A 20,842-nucleotide genomic window follows, 5' to 3' on the forward strand; every position below is an offset into this window, starting at 1 on the left:
GAAACACATCAGCTCTTCGCACATTTCTCTCTCACTAGAGAGAAAGGCACTGCAGAACTTCACTAATAATTCACACACAAATAACAAATTCCTATCAAAATGAGTATTTGGTACAGCTATCAGGTTCACAGACAGGAATTACCATCCCCAGAAGGAAGATTAAGACACCCAGCTCTTAAATTCTCTTCTTTCATCTGCCACTGGTTTACTGTGCGTTTACCCTACATCAAGGTTTTCCTAAGCATCAATCTTCCACTCCATGAGATAATACTAATATTTTCTTAAATAAGAGACCTCTTACATTACTAAATGAAACTGTGTTTACAAAATCGTCTGGAATTGTCAGGAAAAGATATGGGAGTTGGAAGAGAGAGAGAGAGAATAAGTAGGCATCTGAAGACACAAGTTTGTTCAACAAGTAAGTTGAATAAACCAGCCTTCCCCTGTATTTGTTTGCATTGCTGCCTTGAGCTGGTTGAAAATGAGAAAATGGCATTTTTTTTTCACTGCAGATGCAAATTAATTATGCTATTTTTAGTATTTTCCCAAAAAATCTCTCTCTCTTTTTTTAAAAAAACCCTCTCAGTTTAAAAACTGAGATTAGGCGTTTTTTTCCTGGACCATTTTTATTTTTTAAATAGTCTGCAGGATGGTGTGTTGGAAGGTGGTTCTACTTTGCTTTTTTATTTCAAAGCCAGAAACTCCCCCAAGCCCTCTGCCTTCTGGAAAACTTGCTCCCACTGCATGTGGATATTTTTTACACAACAATGAGCTTTGCATACAGACAGATTGCAAACATTACTCTACTTAGTATGTTTTCAGGTTCTTTTTTGCTAGCAGGAATATAGGATCTTAACCTTTGCTATGGCTGCACTTCCCGCCAGTGGAATATTTGCTTTGGTACAATCTAGGAGAAATTTGTCATTATTCCTTATGGTAAAATGACACCATTCGGAGATTTGAGCAGGGACTTCCCCAGTGGGCCATGACGTACCCCAGGTATGCAGCCTTTGCAGCATCAGAGCAGCTTACCACATCAGTTTGTCCTCTTGGAAGGAGTTGCCAGGCTGAACAATCTTGCCTTTGTAGTAGCAGGGACAGTCATCTGGAGTTACACATTCTTCCTCATCATTGAGGTAGGTGCCTTCAGGGCAACCACAGCCCTCCATAGGAGCAATCTGAACTTTACACAGTGGATCAGGTTCATCCAGCGAGTGGCAAGACTGGTTACAATACTTCACGCTATAGTTATAAACCATAGTCTCAGGACACTCCTCAGAGGGATCTTTGCAAAAGAAATAAAATGGATGTATGGCATTCTCTCTGCAATCATCACTCATGCTGTTAATGCACCTTTCTGCACACCGGTAGCCATAAAAGTGCTTCTTTCAAACTAGAAGACTTCATCTCCCAGTGGTCTGGGGGAAGTATGCTCACATAGCCTATGTGACAGTAAATGCTGAAATACTCAGCAGCCTGTATCTTGACTGAATAACAGAATCAGTGTGATTTTGCAATTTGTACAGTTTACATTTCTAACTAACTGAAATCAGTAACTTCTGATTTGTCCTTGTAGTTAAAAATCTTGTCCTTTATTAATGATTCCTTTGGCTGGGAATAATTTAAGAAATGAGCACAGAATCACAAATTATTTAGGCTGGAAAAGATCTTCAAGATCATCAGGTCCAATCAGGTTAAATGACAGCTGCCAAGTCCACCACTAAACCATGCCTCTAAGCACCGCACCTATGCATTTTTAAAACACTTCAAGGAACTCTGCTCATCATTTTATGCTACCAAAGAAAGTGTGTTTGAATTCTCAGAAATGTCTTGAGGAAACCTCTTATTGTTGTCCTCTGGGGAAATGAGAAAACAACATTTTCTAAGACTTCTGGGTAAACTGAATGTTAAATACCAAAATCTAAAGTGCTCAGCTGACACTCTAAGACAGTGAAAAGCTGGTTAATTTTCACAGGCTACCAAGAAACACCCTTCAAAACTCTCCCATAACATCTGCAGTAGCCATCCATAGGGATGATACCAAATTTTGCCAGGAAATATCACCCACATTAAAGCTGTGGTTTTCAAGAAAGCCTGGCATCCAGATTCCTCTGAAATTCAACAAGAACTGGGGATCCAGTCATCTTGGACCTCTTTCTAACTCACATCTAAGTGAGTTAGATTCTAACCCCACAGCTGTTTTTCAGATACACAGAGATGTACTAGAAGGTACAGGGGAGTTGTTCATGGGCAGTTGTGTTTACCAACCTTGCAGCAATGTTATCATGATATCACTAATCGGATCCATGCTTAAACAAAGCTCTGTATGGTTTTCCAGTCCGTGCCTATAGTACACTTTCTTAGCTTAGCTAGTGTGATAGGTTTGTGTACACATCCAAAACCACCACCTCCACCAACAACACCCAGCTGGTTCCTGGCAGTAGCTGGAGCAGACATGATACTCTGTGTGTAATCAGACAGGCAACCTACTTCATAGGCATACTATAAAGATGCAGAAACTGGTACTCTTACATCAAAAAAGGCCAAAATAAGAAAAATATGAATAACGATGTTGAACACAAGTTTACATCAGATTTACCTGAATGGGTGTCTCAATTGCTAGCTGTTAATGCAATAAAACAATGTGTATACTTTCTCTTTAATTTTTCATGGAAGAAAAAGGTCAGTTTTGGTAAAGCAAGATCTGGTAAGAGAAAGGCTATTTGATTACAGTACTCATGGTCACAGATATGTATCTTAAATTACATACATCATAACTGAAGGCATGAGTGCAGAGAACATAAGCATACCAAAGATAGCTTCAAGCTAGCTTGCACAAGGAGTGCAAAAAAAATAGTGCCATGACTTGGCAAAGGCTACTAACCCCAGTGATCTTCTGGGTAACCAGTAACAAAAGTAATGTTTCATGCTTCCACTAAAGACTGTGTCACATACATGACTGCCAACAGTTAGCTGGTGGGGTTTACTTATTTCATACACTCTACTGACTGCAATGTAGACATCCTCTTAGGATATAACCTGCCTTGGACGCTGCCTGCAGCCTGGCACAGCTGGACACAGCTACAGGAGCTGGAAAAGCTTTTCCAACCCCCACAACGGGACAGGCCCCTGAGAGCTACAGTTCTGGCTCATTTATTCTTTCACTCATGAATAGCACAACCTTCAATCTTATCACAGGCATGTTCCCGAAAAATTATTTGTTCTTAAATAAGGCCTAAACTGATTGTGCTGATTAAACCATTAGCATTTTTTTCCCCAAGGTTACTGCACTGTTTGGGTCAATATTATCTACTGTGCCATGAGTCCACAGACTCCAGTCTAACCCATGCTGCAAACCAGTCTCACTTTGGCATTAAAAATGTCAGCAATCCTGTGTTGATAATAAAGCTTTTGATAAACAGGGACTGTACCTAGTACATAAATCTGCATGAATCTAGGATATTTTGCTGTGGACTACACTATGTTCCCTTTGAATTATTTCAGTAGAGGTTTTTTTGATTGTTCTTACTGTATCTTAAATGCCTTTGACAAAGCACCATACCAGTTACATTGTTTGTCTCTATTAAATATCCCAGCTAGCCCCTAAGTCAGGCAATTAAATAGATCATAGCTGCATCAAAGCTCCATTAAAAATATTTGTTATGTTTCCTGTTCAGATGTGTCATTAGTCAAGAAACCCATACATCTATTTTCATGTTGATACAGGAAAATCTCACTTGAACTATCTGATTGTTATATGGAAAAATGGAAATGTTAAAGTAAAATTCAGAAGCTGGGACTTGTGAATTTTATTCTCAGCTCTGATACCATCTCATAATAAATTCCGTCAGTGCCAAAGAAAAATCTATACATATGTGGACTCGAAACCCATGATTTAGTGACAAGGTCCAAGAAACTTTCATTCATTTGTTAGATAGTCCTGAGCTGAATATGCCTTTAAACAGTTTCTCATTCTCACATATCACTAAATTATGTTTATTAAAAACTTTACTATTTTACTACAACACGGAAAAATGCAGTTAATGAGAGTGATACCATTCGTATGGGCAATGTCTGAGACAAGACCATTGAGATGAACTGCAGAAAGGGTATCAGAATTAAAATATATGGGGATGCCCATGTGTTCAAAACTAACCGAATTGCAGCTCCTCATTGTGATTTGATTAATACACCTTATACTCTTTTGCTTCTCTAAGTATTGAATTAACCTAATATTTTATACAAGGAACATGCATCATAAGAGCATGAAGTAGACATGAACTGATTTTGGCAGGAAGAAGTTTTTTACAGAATATATGCTTATTGTATTTTTCAAAACTTGGTGACTAAGCACAGAAGATATTGACTGCCAGAGAGTGGCCTCTCTTGAAGCTGTTCCCCCATAGCCCTACCCAAGGTATGTTAGGATGCATACCACAGACGCCCTGCCTCCAGCCCTTCAGGGTCATGCCTGCTGCAGCACAGTCTCTGGAGTAAGTAGAGAGCACACTACACAGTGCAACTTCACTCTTCTCTGTATTACAGGTGTCATACATACATTTCTAGGGAACAGAAAGGCATATGGGTATTGATTTGTTATGTCCAGCTCACAGAAGAAACAGAGAATCACATAGCAATAAAAAAGTAGTCAACCAATATACTTTAAAAAGGTATTATTACCAATGAAACTTAATTTGTAATATCTCTAAGAGAAAATGTATGCTAATGAAATAGTATGCAAACCTGAGAAATAGGAAATCAGTTACAATCAGACAACTGCAATGACGTTATGTCTAACACTCGTGAGTAGATGAATAGTAAGAATGGTAAGAGCACCTATAGTTCATTAAAGCACTAAGAAATGTCTATAGCAGCCTCCCATGAGGATGTATAAACTAGGACATGTCAAAATATGTCATCTGAAAATATAAAGAACTGAAAATATTGCACAGTGATGACTGGCACTTGTGTACCTACTGGGCGTGTAGATATAAGATACCCAGTTAAATGACAAGTGCATAATAGAAGATGGTTTAATACGGAGTTATATGTAATGGCATCTAAAGAACTAGTTAGGTAACTATCAAAGGGAATTAAAGCTCAAGTTCTTTTAATTGGGTGGCTGGACAGAAAAACGCAGATACAGCTAGTCACTCAAAACCAGTACAGTCATACTGCACAGATGGTGACTTATCCTGCCATTACTGATGTCATGGAAAATGCTTCCATGAATCATGGTTTAAAATCTGAAGAAATCAACAGAGGTAACAGACAAATCCATAAGAAATTGGTTATTACTTTTCCTTAACTGAAAATTGCAAATTCCTGTTTTATTTATTTTTAATGTTAATTCTCAAGGAGAAATACTTTCTGAGGGAAATTTGGGAGAGGTAAAGCATAAGCCATATTTTTAAAGGTGCCTGAAGACTTATTAATTTTAGGCAAAATTTCAGGGTCAGGTATTTTCTCAGTAAGTTGTATCACCCACGCCTCCTACATGATTTTTCTGTGGTTTTGCAGAAACTTCTTTATTATTCATATAAATGTGGCAACTCTTGAGTTTAGCCAACTTTCTCAACAGCATTATACAGCTCTACATCAACAGTACTTATGGACGGCTTCTTGCATTCTAAATACAAGGAGACTAACATGATTCTACAGTAATAAATGGGAAAGATATTATGTAAATATAGTATTTATTCTCCCCCTAGACATGAATTTTAAACCAAGGCAGAGGAAATCCATGGGGCTGAAAAAGCTCTCATGTCAATTCCACACAGAAACTATGATTTGGGTTTTCAAAGAGTGAACGGATTTCAAAAACAGTAAACCTGTTTTTTCTTACTTTGCTTCTGGATCATGCAACAGAACTGTCAGTGACGGCAGTCAGTACTTTCAGGCCTGTAGCCAAAAAGGCCCATCATATCTTGCATAAATTCTCATTTTGTTATTTTTCTCATGGGTATCAGTGAACTTCTTTACAAACAGGCATTACTGTAATTTATTTCACCCCTGTAGGCCAGGGTATCTTCATGGTGGATCAGTATCTGGACTACACTAAAGCACCCATTTAGACCAGTGCCTTACCTTGATGTACACAGAAGGGTCTACAACAGAATGGCAGGCAGCAAACACACTGCTTGTATTAGACAGAAGAGCACACCAATGCTGGGCAAATTTTTCTGAAGTGGGAAAAAATATAGTTGTCCATAGTCACTTAAACCACATTTACTATCTGAATCAATATTCTTATCAGGTATCACACAGACCTAGAATGTCCTGAAGTGTTCAGATAATGCTGGAAATAAATATGGGGCATCAACAAATCAAGGTGACAAGCGTAGTTGGATGGGTGACCAGCCATCTCCCTAAAGGTTTCACCTTCCAAGTAATAACACTATTACTGTGGCTGTATTTGTAGAACACCTGTAAAACCTCCCCATTTTCATTGTTCTCCATCTAACTTCCCTAATTCTTTAGAGTCAGGCAATTCTTAACAGTCAAGCAATCACTTCAAGCATGTATTCATCAGTGAGCTGTATGGCTATAAGCTGCAGCTTTAATTACATGTGGCCATACCTAGGAGAGTACAGTCTGAATCCTATATATACCCAGACCCAGTCAAAGTGAGAAACTAGACAGGGCACCTAGTACAGTACAACGCTTGCTGAAGTCAGTACTGTTGATAACACAGTCCTTTTGACTTCAGCACAGCTACAACAACCTAGATTGGATGAAAACCTTGCCCAAATATTAACAAAAAAGTACACTCTGCCTTAAACCTAAATTGTTCTCACTGATGCTGTGTGTGCTTTTCAAGTCATCAGTGAAGTTGCTGACTCTTTCACCAGCACTGCAGTCCTTTTGTTTAAAAGCAAAGCTGTCACCTTACAGACCTGCAAAACCCAATGTGTTCTTTCTAGTAACACCCTCAAAGGCAGCAGCTTTTGATGTTTATGAGATTTCTAAAGCTTTTTTGGTTATCTGTCATGTGAAAATTATTTAGTACTGATAACCCAGGAATGAAAAGCCTGCTACCTCTATCCACACTGTTTGAACAAGGATCTTCAAAGCTGTCCTCAACATCATAACAGCTGGCTCTGGTTTTCCATGAGTTACCAAAAGCAGAAGCTGAATCTTCCACAGCTCCAGTGACTGTTCTGAAGTCATCAGTATGGATGTTATTGAAATTGCCACAAAGACCTTGTGTGGGTTGCAAGAAAAAAAATAAGGCAGAAGGAAAGAAGAAATCACTACATCAGTGGAAAAAGAAATGGCTTCTAGATGAATATTCTTAGGTCTATAATGGACCTCATCTGAGAGAAGTTTTTCCTTCAGAGACTTCCTGATGTTCCCACACATCAGACAGGACCCTGTGTTTAAAATGTAATTACTATTTTTCTGCATTACAGTAGCACTTAGTAATAGCACAGAGATTGGAAGCTGCTTAAATGTGCTTCAGTAAACACTGGCAGGCAGAGGAGTGCCTTTCCCAAAGGCTTATACACAAAGGAAACTGCAAAAGCAAAACAATGTGGGTTGGAGAGACAGGATATAATCCCATTAAACAGATAGGAAACAGAAGCAAAAAAAAAAAGCTTACATGATGTAAACAGGAGATTGGAGGCAAAACCAAGAGCATGGTCTGCATCTTGCAAATTTCTGATGAAGGCCTGCTTTTACAGATAGTCTAAAGGACCTGCACACACTAAACATCACAGAGATTATCTAATTTTCTTCAGCAAATTGAAGAGTTTAGCCAATACTTTGTTTCAGGAAGGTTATAGATTTAACCAGGGGTTCTAACATACCAAATTCAATATAAAATCAAATTATTTGCTCACTCTAAGTGATAGACAATCAGCTATAACTCAGTTTAAGAGCAAACTGAAAGAGCATTGTGTCCCCTACCAGATGTGCGATTCTGGTAAGAATGATCAACTGTTATGGAGAGCTGCATTACAGGTTTCATTTGCACTCGAATCCGTACTCCAGTTGAGCTCAAGATTTTGATGAAAAAAGTAGAGGGTCTGAAGATGGTGACACCATCTAAAGAGGGAAAAAAGAAAAGAAAGAGGTGCACGCACTTGCAAATCTTTATGAAGCTGAGTAAACAGGAACTTCCATCTATCAGTGCATCCAGTATAACACAGGAATTCCCAGGCAGTCCCAGACCTAGTATCCACCTAAGGCAAATGACCTAACAATGAGTAGGATCGAGGGTTTTTTTCAGAGAAAGGAGCTGGAATCCCTCTTTAAATAGGTGTAGGTTAGTCTGGGGAAGATGTGAAGAAGGATATTTACCTTTGCTTACTGGCAGTTTCACAATGAAATTGTTCATGTAAATATTTCCACAGGAACATATTTTTATAGTCTGCTGGGAAAAAATAAAAAGAAAAAGCCCACAGTAGTGAATGCATATGGCATGATACAGATGACAGCAACCTGACAAGCTTCATTAAGCATTACGAAGTAGTGTCTTCAAAACATGATCACCTCTAGGGTCAATGTAACTTGGTGTCTTGATGCCATACAGTAATGCAGAGCAAATCTCTAGGCCATAACAAAAAATATAAAGCCCTCTCCATAAGCAACAGCTCTGATTGAGTGTTCTCACACACCTAGAGGTTTTCTTTTTGAGAACTGCATGTGAGATATTATGTGTAGGTTTAGATCCCTCTCACTGAAAATGTAACATACCCAAAACGAGAGCTGTCTGATGCAAACTGCCTCACTAGTTAATGGATGGAGACAGGCCCCTCCAGAACAGCTCATACCTTAGGTGGGCTAATGTCCTTTGGAAATCCCCATCTTCCTCTGTTAACTGTAGAGGGAGGTTAGTATGTTTGATCTCCTAACAAGGTTAGGACTGCACCAGTTAAATACCAGGTGAACAGAATGAATCTGTGTAACATTAAGAGTGCATAAATACCAGCCCTAACTCAGCTTCCACTGAATTAGTTTTAAATCATGGCATAATCTTCAGTGGGAGGGGCCTTTGGCCTTCATTTGGAAAATTCTACTTCACTCGATGCATTAGGAAAAACTACAAGACTCAGAACTGCTGTGAAAAGAAGGGGATCTTTTCTTGTAGAAAACTTCATCTTTAAAAAAGAACGAAATTAAAATGTTTGAAGTAATGGAAAAGAGTGGGAAAGCTGACAAGGATAATTTTTATCCATCTACCTCTAAAGAAAATGGAAAAGCCAGAATCAAAAATAACTGGAAAGGAAGTAACTCTGCCAGAACAAAACCAATAAACACAAGCACGGCATCATCTGCTGGTATTAATCTTGCAGTCTCGCAACAGCAAGAGACCAAAATGAGTCCACAGTGCTACAGAAATTGCACCTTGAACCTAAATAAAAGTGACATATTATGTGTAACTAATTAAAGCAAGTTACTTACAGTTCTTCCTAGTGTGACTAATACATTCTTTAAGCAAGTTATTGTCTTTGATGTCCCACACTGGATGATCTCTCCAATCACTACAAATGTGTCATCAGTATTCTGAAAAGACATGAGAAAGGGGATGTGCAGGCATTGTTAGCATATTGCAGGAAAGGAGCTAGAAGAGAAAAAAGGAGTCTCTGAAAGGCTACCATGGAATAATGAAAGAACTGGGGCATTTAATCTCTGATTGCAGACTGCTTCATTTCATTGCCAAAATCAGTGACATTTACTGCTACACTCTGTTTCCTTGCTATCAACCTGTGTGCACTGTGTATTTGCAGACAGTCATGTGGAATTCAATCTTTTTGTAGGAACTTTTGCTCATCCACTTCCTTTTGACAGTCATACATGAAAAAAGCTTCAGGAGAAATGCTTTAATCTTGGCTAATACATCCGTTAAGAAAATTAAATCATTTTTTTAAAAAAGTTATAAAACCATGACGACGCTGCAAAACTTCGATGCTAAGCATCAAGCAATTGACTTGCAATCCATTGCAAATGGGAAAATTTATGAGGTTTAAGACTGAGCATGTGTTGAAGTGCTTTGCTGGATTGGTGCCATTTAATTAAGTCATAGAAAGCTCCAGTACAGTTTAATGCCTCATGCTACTCAAGAGATTTAGGAGTGAAATGGGAGATTCTTCATACCTTAGCTAAGACATAATGGCAGTTGCCATGAAAATTGAATCTCTTGTTATCAAATGTTGTTATATGGAATCCTCCATCTATATTGCAAGTTCCAGAACAGGGCAGAGAGATACAGCTCCAGTGGCCTCCTTTGCAAGTACTGTACAAAACCCAAAAAGGAGCAGTCAGAAAAAACATAGGTTTAAAACTTCAAAACATCTGCACAGATGACACCCTTTTTGTCTTTTTAGCTTTTCATTTGGCTGCTTATTAAATCCCTGTGGAATTAAGACTTTATATTAAACCCTTGAAGTGTGAAGGTTGAATGCTTCTCAATGAGAGAGTTAACTGCACTAGGCTTCGGCCTAGCTCCTTCAGAAAGACACCGACTTGGCCAGGCAAGAAATGTTTTTCAGGGCCTATAAATTGTTTACTTGAGTTTTTAAAGAAAGAAGGAATGAACCTCTTTAAGCAGGATCTTGCAACATTTCATGCTACTGATGCAACTATTCAGCAAGTTCCTGATGCAATATTTCAGCAACTAACTGTGAAGGACCTGAAATAATGAGCAGTTACAATTCTTAGAGCTGTGCCCACAGGAGGGGAACAACCCAGCAACATTCAGCTCAGGGTTTGGGAAGAGTGAGGATGTGAATATATGGGACCCACCCACTACTCATCAAGTTCAGTTCCTCAAAATTGCAGTTTTTTATGACTATTTCCTCAAAATGCAGGAAATATTCAATCCAAAGGGGTTTGCTGAACATCTGGCCTATCCCACCATGTACAACGGCATATTTCATTACTCCCTATAGTAAAGGTTAAGCCTATGGTGAAGAAACGAAGCTGTCTCATGGGAGCCCAAATAACACATACAACTGTTCATTCGCTAGATGGGTATCAGAGTAAGAAATAAAATTGTTTTGAGAATAATATACCTGAGGTCTTATCACCTTTCACTAGTGCAGAGTGGAGATGGGTTCAAGCTACAGGGTTTTTTCTGTATCAAATCGTTCTCAAGGATCAGGACTTTGAAACAGCTCTTGTAGATCTAATGGTTGGAAATGTAACTCATTAACATGACTCCTTGCCTCACTTTAGTGGCCAATGCCTCTGAACTAAATAGTGAGGAGTCTCATTTTTCTGCATTCTGAAACCTTGAGCTCAGTTTTTGCAGTTCCAGTCGAGGGTGGCAACTGTGTGAGGCTGAGAATTTCCAAATTTTCATGTACTGTTGAAATTCAGACTCAGGCTTTGCATTATTATTTAAGACAAATATTAGGAATAGGAAAAAAAAAAAAAAAAGGAGAAAAGAACAGGATGCAGCTCATCAACACTCTGAAATAAATGCCTCTGCCTTGTTAGTGCAATCACAGTGCAATTTACAACATTACCAGTTCTGGCAGGGAGTGAAGTAAGTCTCTCCAGATGAGTAGACTTTGCCTTGAAACATACAGGGGCAGCTGTCTCTGGGGACACATTTTTTGCCACCGAGGTCATCAAGGATAGTTCCTGTTCAGACACATTGTCTAGTTAATATTCCTTTGGTGAGTCTAGGCAACACTATCAAGGAAGACACACATAACAAAACAACTCTGGAGTGAGTATTCAGCATTTCTGTAAATGAATGGGATGTGTTCTAAGGAAAACACCGCACCAGGCTCTTTCAGGTGGTAACGGATGGGAAACATTTTATACTAAGCTGAAATGAAAGCAATGTAAACCCCAAAGAGTATCACTGCATGTTACTGAAATTTGTCACTGTGAGCAGGATCATCAAGTGCCAGATTGCAAGCATGTGAGCCAGTTTCCATCCTTTTCTCATAGTGAATCTAACAGGAATCAGACCTGCATCTTAGCTTCTACTTCATGTGCAAATTTACATGTGTACATACCTGGCAATGCATTTATGCATATGTGACCTTCTGTGTAACTTAACCTCCAGCAAAATCTAGCCTATTAACAGGGAGGCACCTCACCAGACATCACCTACATTCTTACTGTCTAATGAAAACCTCTCCTTTTTCCACATCTGTACCATTTTTTTCTTTCTAGTCCTTAGAAATCTTTTCTCTCCCTTCCTCCAGTGTCAGGATCTTGAATCTTTAGAGATCCGGTTCTTTCAAGAAAGTTGTTAAATTATGCTAGAAGAAACAGTTTATTCATTGGTGTTAGTATAAAATGTTAAAGAAAAAAAAATGCCACTAACTGAAAGGGGCCAACCTCTCTCTGTGTGTGACCCATCGGAAGAAGTGAACTGCCTTACCAGGAGGACAGAAACAGCCATCTGTACACGGGGCTTTACAGATCCTGCTCCTTTCTGGGTCAGCACACGTGTCAGCACAGGAGTTTCCACATTCCATGTACTCCATGTTGTTTGGGCATTCCTGATCTGTAAGACCAAATGAAAACAGGGTATGTTAATGATGTATTTATAAGAGCTCTCAAGTAATTGTATCACTACCCAACTCCTTCTTCCGCCTTTCCCCCATATCTTGTTTGCAAAACTTTCTATCCAGATGTGTCATGTTTGTTTAATCTCTAAAGGAACTTTTAATGGGCACTTTTACTTCATGTTTGGAGAAAACAGTACTGCTGGGAAATATAAATTATTTCACATTATTTTACTAGCTCAAGGTTGGCGGAAGTCATGATACAAGCAAAGGACAACAGAATCATTTTTGGAGTCATAATAGTTTATTTTTGCCTGAAGCATCAGTCATTCTGGTATTAATTTCCTATCCCAATGCACACCAGCAGTTTGGGAGAACTACCTGTAGCCTTCCCCCTGGATTTAGTGATTTCCTGCTCTGTAGCTGCAACTACCAAGTATGAAAGCACAGGATACAGTAAGGACAAACTCATTAGACTTCTCAGTCTAGGCTCTTTATGAGTTAACTGTGCCTGGTAAATCAAAAAAAGAACTGGAGAGAACTTAGCCATAAGGAGGAGGGGGACAATATTAAGATATATTTCTAATTTAAGGAGCAAAATCAAGTTAAATTTGCAGAAGCTTTTCTATTAACAATGTTTCTGTCAAAGTACTTCTACAGATTGGTTCACAGTAGTTAGCAGAGCTCCCGGCTTTGCTCTGCTGGGATCAGAATACATGTGTATATGTCTAACCTGAAAGAAATCTCCAGAGCAGCAGTTACTTACAGCAAAGTTCTTTGGTTCTCCATTCCCCAGGGTCTCCCTTCCTGAGGACACAGTCTCGAGAGTACTGGTTTAAAGTGCTGCATATGCAGCTGGAAACCAAATCAGAGTGAGAAGAATTAACTACACAGTGGCACATATCCTCAGTGCAGGTCTCTACATAGTCATCAAATGCAACCACTTTGGGGCAGTTTCCAAAACGGGACATAAGTTTCTTGCATTTTGTTTTCTGTAAATGAGAAAAGGGAAAGAAAAGCAACGCTTGAAATTTTACCAGCTTTCAGGTTTATGGATGTGCAACGCAATTTTTGATGGTGTGATGCCAGAGTCACAGGATAATTCAGATTGGAAGGGACTTTTGGAGATTATCCAGTCTAACTTTATGTCATGGGGTCCTTTTTCTTGGACTGGAAGCTGTCATTCAAATGTGCATTTTCCCAGTATCTATTTCTTTTATACTGTAATGAGATATTTCAGTTATAAGATCAACATGTTGGTCAGACTCATGGGTAGGCTCCTGAAAAATTCAGTATGGTGCATGTTCTATAATTAACGTTTGTTTCAACACAGTTTTTCCAGGGCTGCAGTTCAGGAGGGTTTATACTTCTCAGCCACACATACTTACATATTTACTGCATCTATGGTCTTCCCTTCTAGGATGTCTTCCAGTGTGGTCATCTGGACTCACATCTGCACACTTTTCTGATGGATCTTCTACTTTGTGGAAGTTCCCAAATTGCCTTGGATGCATTTTATACCCTGTAAAATCCCCAGAGGCATCTGAGTAACTGCCTGCAATTCTGTAGATCAGGTAGTGAGTTATAAAGATGCACTTAATCTTTGGGCTCTAAGACAGTATGCTCTTCACCAAACACCCAAATTTAAGTACAGCATCCATTATTATAGTGAATGACAGCCTGATATAACTTCTGTTGAGCTACAGCCAGGAATCCAGCACATTTGTATCAGGATCTGCTGTCAGCCTGGGCATTTATGTTCACATGAGACTCTTGACCTTTCTTATTGCACCTGATCACTTCCAAAGACTTCTGTTCATTGTGGGTGTATTTGAACTTACAGTTTTGCATTCACTTGTGTAATTATTGTACATTTTAGTTTGCCTTCTATCAAAACGTAAATTTAGCACAGCATTAGATGCAGTGCGTTTGTATTCATCTGGAAGTCTATTACTTTTTACAGGCAACAAAGGATAGGAAGAGGGAGCAAGAGGAAGACAGGCACAAAATACATGTATGTTAACTATTACACTACGTAAAGGGGTGCATTTTCCCAAAGCATTACCAGAGACTTGATCCTGGATGCAAGAAATTTTTGCAACAAAGTTTGAAATTTACACATTTTTATGGAGAGTATGCATAAATTGCCATTCTCTCTCTCTCTCTCTTTTTTTTTTTTTTTTAAAAAAAAAGGTTTTATAGACAGATTTGTGACCAGGTGACCAGGTCTGTTCTCTTATAATGGTTCAGTCCCTTAACTAAATGCAGGTCTGAGAGAATTACTTCCACAAAAATGTTATTTCCAGGTGTTTTACCACTAACTTTTCTGGAAATAGAAGTCTTTCTAAAGCCCTGAGCTCTTGGAGCTATGTGATTTGTCAAAGATCTCAATTGACATTAAAGAATATAAAGAATAAAATCTTAAAATGAGCTGCTTCATGCAGAAATGAGATTTTTCTTCCTGATAATTTTTTTTCCTTAAGAGAAAAGAGTCTGAAAGAATTTGGACCTTTATGCCCAGTGGATATTAAGCTGGGCAGGCAGATCGACTGCTGCCTGCTCAGCCCAGGGAGAAGGATGCGTTCACAGCAGAGAGGAGGGATATAGGAGGCCACCTGACCCCTGGGTGTGGAAACTTGTTATCCAGATGATAACTTGAACCAGATGCATAAAAGGAGAGCCTGTTTTTCTTAGAGCAATGCTTCTCAGTAGCTAACTTTCTTCAGAAAAAATCAGCAAGCTTTAGTTTTTGCCTGTTGCGCTTGTGAAGTAACGGGCAGAAACATGACTAAGATGCATTCAAAAAGCTTAATATGAAATACGAAAATGAATGCCAAATCTATTGCTACAAGTGGTATTTTTTAATCAAATCTCAGGATTCTTTCTGAATAGGTGAGGTAGACGACAATAGTTTTCTGGTGACTTAAGAAGCCCAGGTATTATATGAAGGGGTGACGTAACTTTGGCTTCAGTCCTGCAGCTATTATCTCAGCATGCAGGTTTCTTTCCACTCATTCTACCTGCTGCAGGACTGTAGCCTCAGCTCTGCTGTGTTGGCCTCTTTCCAGTTCAGTGCAATATCTGAAGGTATCAGTGGATGGCACCACGGTTTCTGCAAAGATGCTCAGTGAAATCTCTCTGGCTTAGTGATGGTGCTTTCATTTCATTACAGAGGCAAACATAACCACATTTGATACCCAACTATAAAATGGTGAAAATGGAAGGACACAAATCGTACTTGTGCCTGATTTGAGACTACAAGTTCCTGAAAGGTTGCTACTATCAGTGGGAAACCAGGCGATGTTGCTGCGTGATAGCCAGGCAATTAATTTGGGTCAAAGAAGTTTGAGACTTGCAAGTTTGCAAATGGCAGAGAAATCCAAATCACCCCAGAACTTCTTAAAATACATCTCCTGTATATGGAAATGCTCATGTATTTCAGAGTGCCTGTCAGGAAATCTGAAACTCTGCTTTGAGGAAACAGATACCAAGTTTTGTGTCACATATTAAGAGTTCTGTTCTATGTGGAATATGCTGTAATCATGGCCTACCATCCAAAATCAAATCATTCTTCTCACTGCCATCATAGTTCCCACACAGACCACATATTTTCTCTTTATATGTTTCTTCGAGGTCCAGCTACAAAACAAAAGGAAAGAGAAAGCCCAGAGCTTAAAGGCTTTTCCCCACATCAGCAGCACATGTTACAAAGCGATTCACAATAGAAAAGCACCATAGCAGAAATGCTTGTTATTCATTTGTAGCAGTCTTCTGTTACAAACCTGCCATAAAACTTAACTGCAGACAGGTTGAATTTAAATAGGAAGATAATCCTCTAGCAATTGTCATTCCTAGCTACTAAGGAGCTAAATGAAGCGTGCTGAACACTGGAGAAGTCCTTGGACCAGTGTCTCCCAGTATAGAGATAGTGGTATATAGGCATGTGGTACCTCTTGCAAGGTACCACAGCTTCACTCTGGGCAGGTGAGGTAACTGCTGTGAAGCTCGATGCTGTGAAGAAGCAGCTTCTGGTCATTTTTTAACCACATCTAAAGCTTTTTCTAGTCCATAGGCTAAATGGGACACTTCATAGATTTTCTAGGGGTGGGTCTGTCCAGTGTAACCTATTCTGCCCATACTTGGGGGAATAAAAAGCCAGGTTAGAACATTATTGCCTTGCTAGACAAAACTACTGCACCTAATCACTCCCTCATGCTTGGAGGGTAGTACTGGAGGTAGTACTTGGAGGTAGCACCAAAAATAGGCAGTGCTTTTCCTACAAGTGTGTCACCCTAAAAGTGTATCCACTCTACAGGGGATGCTTGTAATACTTCAGGTACTAATTAGTAGAGGGGAAGGGGGGAAGGAAATACTTCATTAAATCAGAATTTGAATACTACTTGATTGCTTCCTGATTATTTTTTCTCTATTCACCATCTACCCTCTCCCTGTCTCTCTGAACGTGCAACTTTCCTTTATCTAATATCTCAGTCCTAACTGTGGAGGTTAACTGTTCACACCCATTAGTGCAAATACAGTGTTGCAGAAGAGGATTATTTTGGGGTGGACACAGAGAGGGGAAGTCCCACATCGCAAGGCTTTGGAATGAGAGAGGCCATTGTCTGAACTGGCCACAGGATATTAGTTTCCCACACAAAATGTACATCAAGACAAGAGGGTAATTAACAAGTCAGAGCTGGATGGACTAGCTGTGCTGCTGCCAGCACCCCATAGAGGAAGCAGGTAATTACAGGGGTGCTATCTCCAGGGTTAACAGGGACACCTTTTGTCACATAAAATGAGTTGGGAAGGCCTGGGGGTTGTGACTCTATGCCCCTGCCCCATGAAACTACTACCTAGTTTGGTATGTCCCTACCAGCTTATGGATACAGTGATACCTCCCCTCCCCAGTCTCTTATATCAACACAGTGCCTGCGTCCAACTCTGCTTTTCATCACTGATGAGGTTCACCAAGAGAAAAACAACTAACTGGCTGTTCATACTAGGAGAGTGTCAGCCCAGTTCCACTTGAGTGTCAGGCCCAGCTTGGAAGTGACTTGGAAGTAAGTGCAGGTGTCCTCAATCAGGATGCTCTTCAAGCTGAAAGGCATGGGGATCCTGGAAATTGGAGGGAACAAAACAGATTGCATTGAAAGAAAAGACTGATGAAATTCTCTCAGAGATACAGGAAGAAAAACTAGAGCCAAAAGGAGCTAAATAAGCCATGGAGATACTCTTTTCAAAGTCAGCCTTCATCCACACAATGCATTTAATTTATGCATGATCACCTTGTCCACTGTGACTTTTTACCAACCTTAATCAACAATTTATTTTGGTCATGAGTGTGTCAATACTGCAGCCACTCAGCTGATACTAATGCAGCTCTGCTTGTTTTTATATCCTGAGGACCTAACCTTAAAGGTTATAAGAAGATCACAATACTGGGAAAATGGCCCTCCACATGAGGATGCTGCAGGTTCTTATTATCCCTCCAGGCTTTCTCTGACATTTGGGATTCACAAAGGTGTGAAAAGAGCTCTGTTCTGTCACTCATGTACTGATGTGACTCAGACCTACACAACTTTTTTAATCTCACCAAGACAATTACTGTTCATTTTCCCAGAGCCTGAAAAACTTAGAAAATCAGAAAATGGCTAAAAGGAGATTTCTTGCCCCTTTGATTTAAAAGATACACCTAGGCTTTGCTACTATAATTACAACTGAGTGATGCTATTCTATATTTGGTCATTTCTAGAAAGCTGTCAAGATAAGATAGCCCATATGATTACAGTTTTCTGTCCAACAAGATCATGAGGGTTTTTCCTAGAGTCAAAGCTTGCCTTGGCCCTTGGTACCTATATGCTGGGAGCAGGTCACTGCACTTCTCATGAGGGCTGCCCTTAAAATTGTGTGCGACTTTCAGCTACTGTTGAATATGACTTTTTATTTATGGAGTAGTTTTACCCTTCTGCTTGCAGTTTGCTTTCTGGTCCATTTCACATTGGAATTAAAGGTACGGATTTTGACTTCTGAAACTTCTGTCTTTTGTGTAAGAAGATCACAAGGCAAGCTGTGATCTGAAAAGCAAGGCAATTTTCTAGACTAATTATCTGGAAAGGGAAAACTTTTTCTGAAAGGATCATCTTTTCCTGAACAGCAACATACAACAGTAGGGTCACTACCACAGACATCATGTTATGAGAAAAAAGATACAAAGTTTCTACAGAATTTTCTATAAACGAAGTGTTGATGTTATGTCCTTCCCTTCACCCCTCCCTCCCAAATCAAAGCAACATTAAGGAAACTTACACATTTTGTTTTTATAACATACATATTGCTTTTTGCTTATCATGTTGATGTGGATCCCTAGGAGATGTAGTTTACATGCTTCTTGTCTCTTCCACCACAATGGAGCGGACCTTTTGCAATAGCCTGTTCAAAGTGCTACAAACGTATCACACACAGCCATTTGCACCTCTACAGCGTAGGACCGCTTCCTAGACAGACACCTGTTGCTAATATATAGTAAAAAACCTGCTGCACAACAAAACAACAGTATGGTCTTTACTTACTTGTTCCCATTCACTGTGATGCCTGTCTCCTTCACCTCCAAGATCACTCCATCAATGATGACAGTGAAGTAGACCAAGAAGTTATTCTTGTCACTGCGTCTGATCTGGATGTTAAAGTCCTGGTAGCTGTCATTGCAGTGTGAAGCGAAGACATATGTGCAGGTTCCAGGAAAATTGAACTTAACATGGTCAAATGTATGAAAGTGGAAATTGCCCCAGGTAGCACACTCACTCCTACTGACAGTAGAGACCTGGACTAAAGAAAGAAGTCATAGGAGGGGAGCTTAGAAATTCATCCCACATGAGGTTCTCTTTTTTTGTTGAAAGACATTAAAGGATAGATTTTCAAAGGCAAAAATGTTAACCCCTGGAAAATACTAGTTTGTGAGAAGGAGTTTCATCACACTGAACTTTTGAAGTCCATGCCAGAGATACCTCCAACATAAGAAGATGAGCCCAGGCTCCTTTGAAGTTAACAGTGAGAAGCAGAAGAGGTTCAGCTTCCCCACCTTACATACCTGCCTAGGAAGAACATGCTCTAAGACTGCATGTTTCTCTCCATTGTCTATAAAGGTTGCTGAGGGGTGCCCATGTAGAATGGCACCCATTGGCATGTATACTTTAGATACCTTTACACTGTAGATATCTAAAGTGAGGGGGATCCCATCCTGCCTGCCTAAATCTCATTTCTGCTTTTGTATTCCTGCTTCTTAACACAGGCAAGAGTTTGGTCCAAAGCCTTGAACGGAGTCCCTTCCAGGAGATACCACAGGTGGTGTGACTCTTCAGCAAAATGGCAGCTGCTGATCTCAGCAGTTAAGGCTGCCACCAGCTGCAACAGTCAGCTCAGAGCTAGTTTCTCATCTCAACCAGAACTCATGCCTTAGACCTCTGAGCTGTACCTCTGCTGAAGGTATTGACACGTACTTCAAGTGCATAGAAGACATCACTTCAGAAAGTAGTGTTCACACCACTAAGCTGCACAAAGCCAGTATGAATCACCTTGAATTAAATAAGCTTGCTACAAAATGCTTTTAGCATTTCTTCCAGGCCCATCTGAAAGACTGACAAATGAAAAAGGGCAAATTTCTTTATGTTGTTTATGTAGCCTGTTTAGGAAAATCAATATAGTAACATCCACCACAGATCAAATAAAAACCAGTCATTAATGTACCCAGTGAACTCTAAAATATTATTAAAATATTCTTACCTAATAACCAGCAAGGGAACACTGAAAAATTCAGAACTTGATGTTAGAAATGGGCAACACAAACTCGAGTGCCAAGAAGTCCTTACAGAAACAGCTTTTTAAAGTGACTCTTCAAAAATTTGCTTTAGGTGTTTGCAGCACTAAAGTGGATTATGGTGATCTAGCACTTTTGTACACAATAATGAGGGGAAACTAGAAAGTTTGGTGATTCTTGGAAGTTGAGTTACTAGAATTACTAAGACAGCAATAACTGTCACATTCATTGTTAATGTATTAAGCGACTGGGAGAAGATTAAGACATTCAAAACTAAACCAGGAGGTAACAGTGCAGCAGACCACAAAGACCGTGATTACTCCTAATGCAGTATTTCACACTGGGCAGTCAAGCCTAGCAGGCACTACAGTAACATACTTCTATAGAGACTGCATGTGAAATGTGTTGAAAAGGATGTCGCTTTTTTTTTTTTTTTAATGATGCAAACTGTATCCAGAGAGTATCCTCTTTCAAGATTAGACACTTAGGACATCAAACAGTTGATAAACTACCTAGTAGTGAAAGAAAAAAAGTAACATACTTAAATCATTAC

At 39.5% G+C, this 20,842-nt stretch overlaps 1 protein-coding gene across 1 annotated transcript in view; it reads right to left on the bottom strand.

The window, feature by feature from the left end:
* LOC119154889 (mucin-5B) overlaps positions 1-20,842 on the bottom strand; it is a 43,912-nt gene that overhangs the window by 22,820 nt on the left and 250 nt on the right. Inside the window, exons 2-16 of the mRNA XM_037402872.1 lie at positions 19,046-19,301; positions 17,477-17,591; positions 16,025-16,112; positions 13,862-13,995; positions 13,240-13,465; positions 12,347-12,472; positions 11,475-11,592; positions 10,102-10,240; positions 9,409-9,510; positions 8,305-8,374; positions 7,912-8,049; positions 7,039-7,203; positions 6,088-6,182; positions 4,436-4,562; positions 1,033-1,285 (exon numbers count right to left, since the gene is read on the bottom strand). Of these exons, the coding sequence (XP_037258769.1) occupies positions 1,033-1,285; positions 4,436-4,562; positions 6,088-6,182; positions 7,039-7,203; positions 7,912-8,049; positions 8,305-8,374; positions 9,409-9,510; positions 10,102-10,240; positions 11,475-11,592; positions 12,347-12,472; positions 13,240-13,465; positions 13,862-13,995; positions 16,025-16,112; positions 17,477-17,591; positions 19,046-19,301 (2,152 nt within the window). The remainder of the gene's footprint in view (positions 1-1,032; positions 1,286-4,435; positions 4,563-6,087; positions 6,183-7,038; positions 7,204-7,911; positions 8,050-8,304; positions 8,375-9,408; positions 9,511-10,101; positions 10,241-11,474; positions 11,593-12,346; positions 12,473-13,239; positions 13,466-13,861; positions 13,996-16,024; positions 16,113-17,476; positions 17,592-19,045; positions 19,302-20,842) is intronic.

This window comes from Falco rusticolus, chromosome 10 (genome assembly GCF_015220075.1).
Source record: "Falco rusticolus isolate bFalRus1 chromosome 10, bFalRus1.pri, whole genome shotgun sequence".
NCBI classification, from domain to species: Eukaryota; Metazoa; Chordata; class Aves; order Falconiformes; family Falconidae; genus Falco; species Falco rusticolus.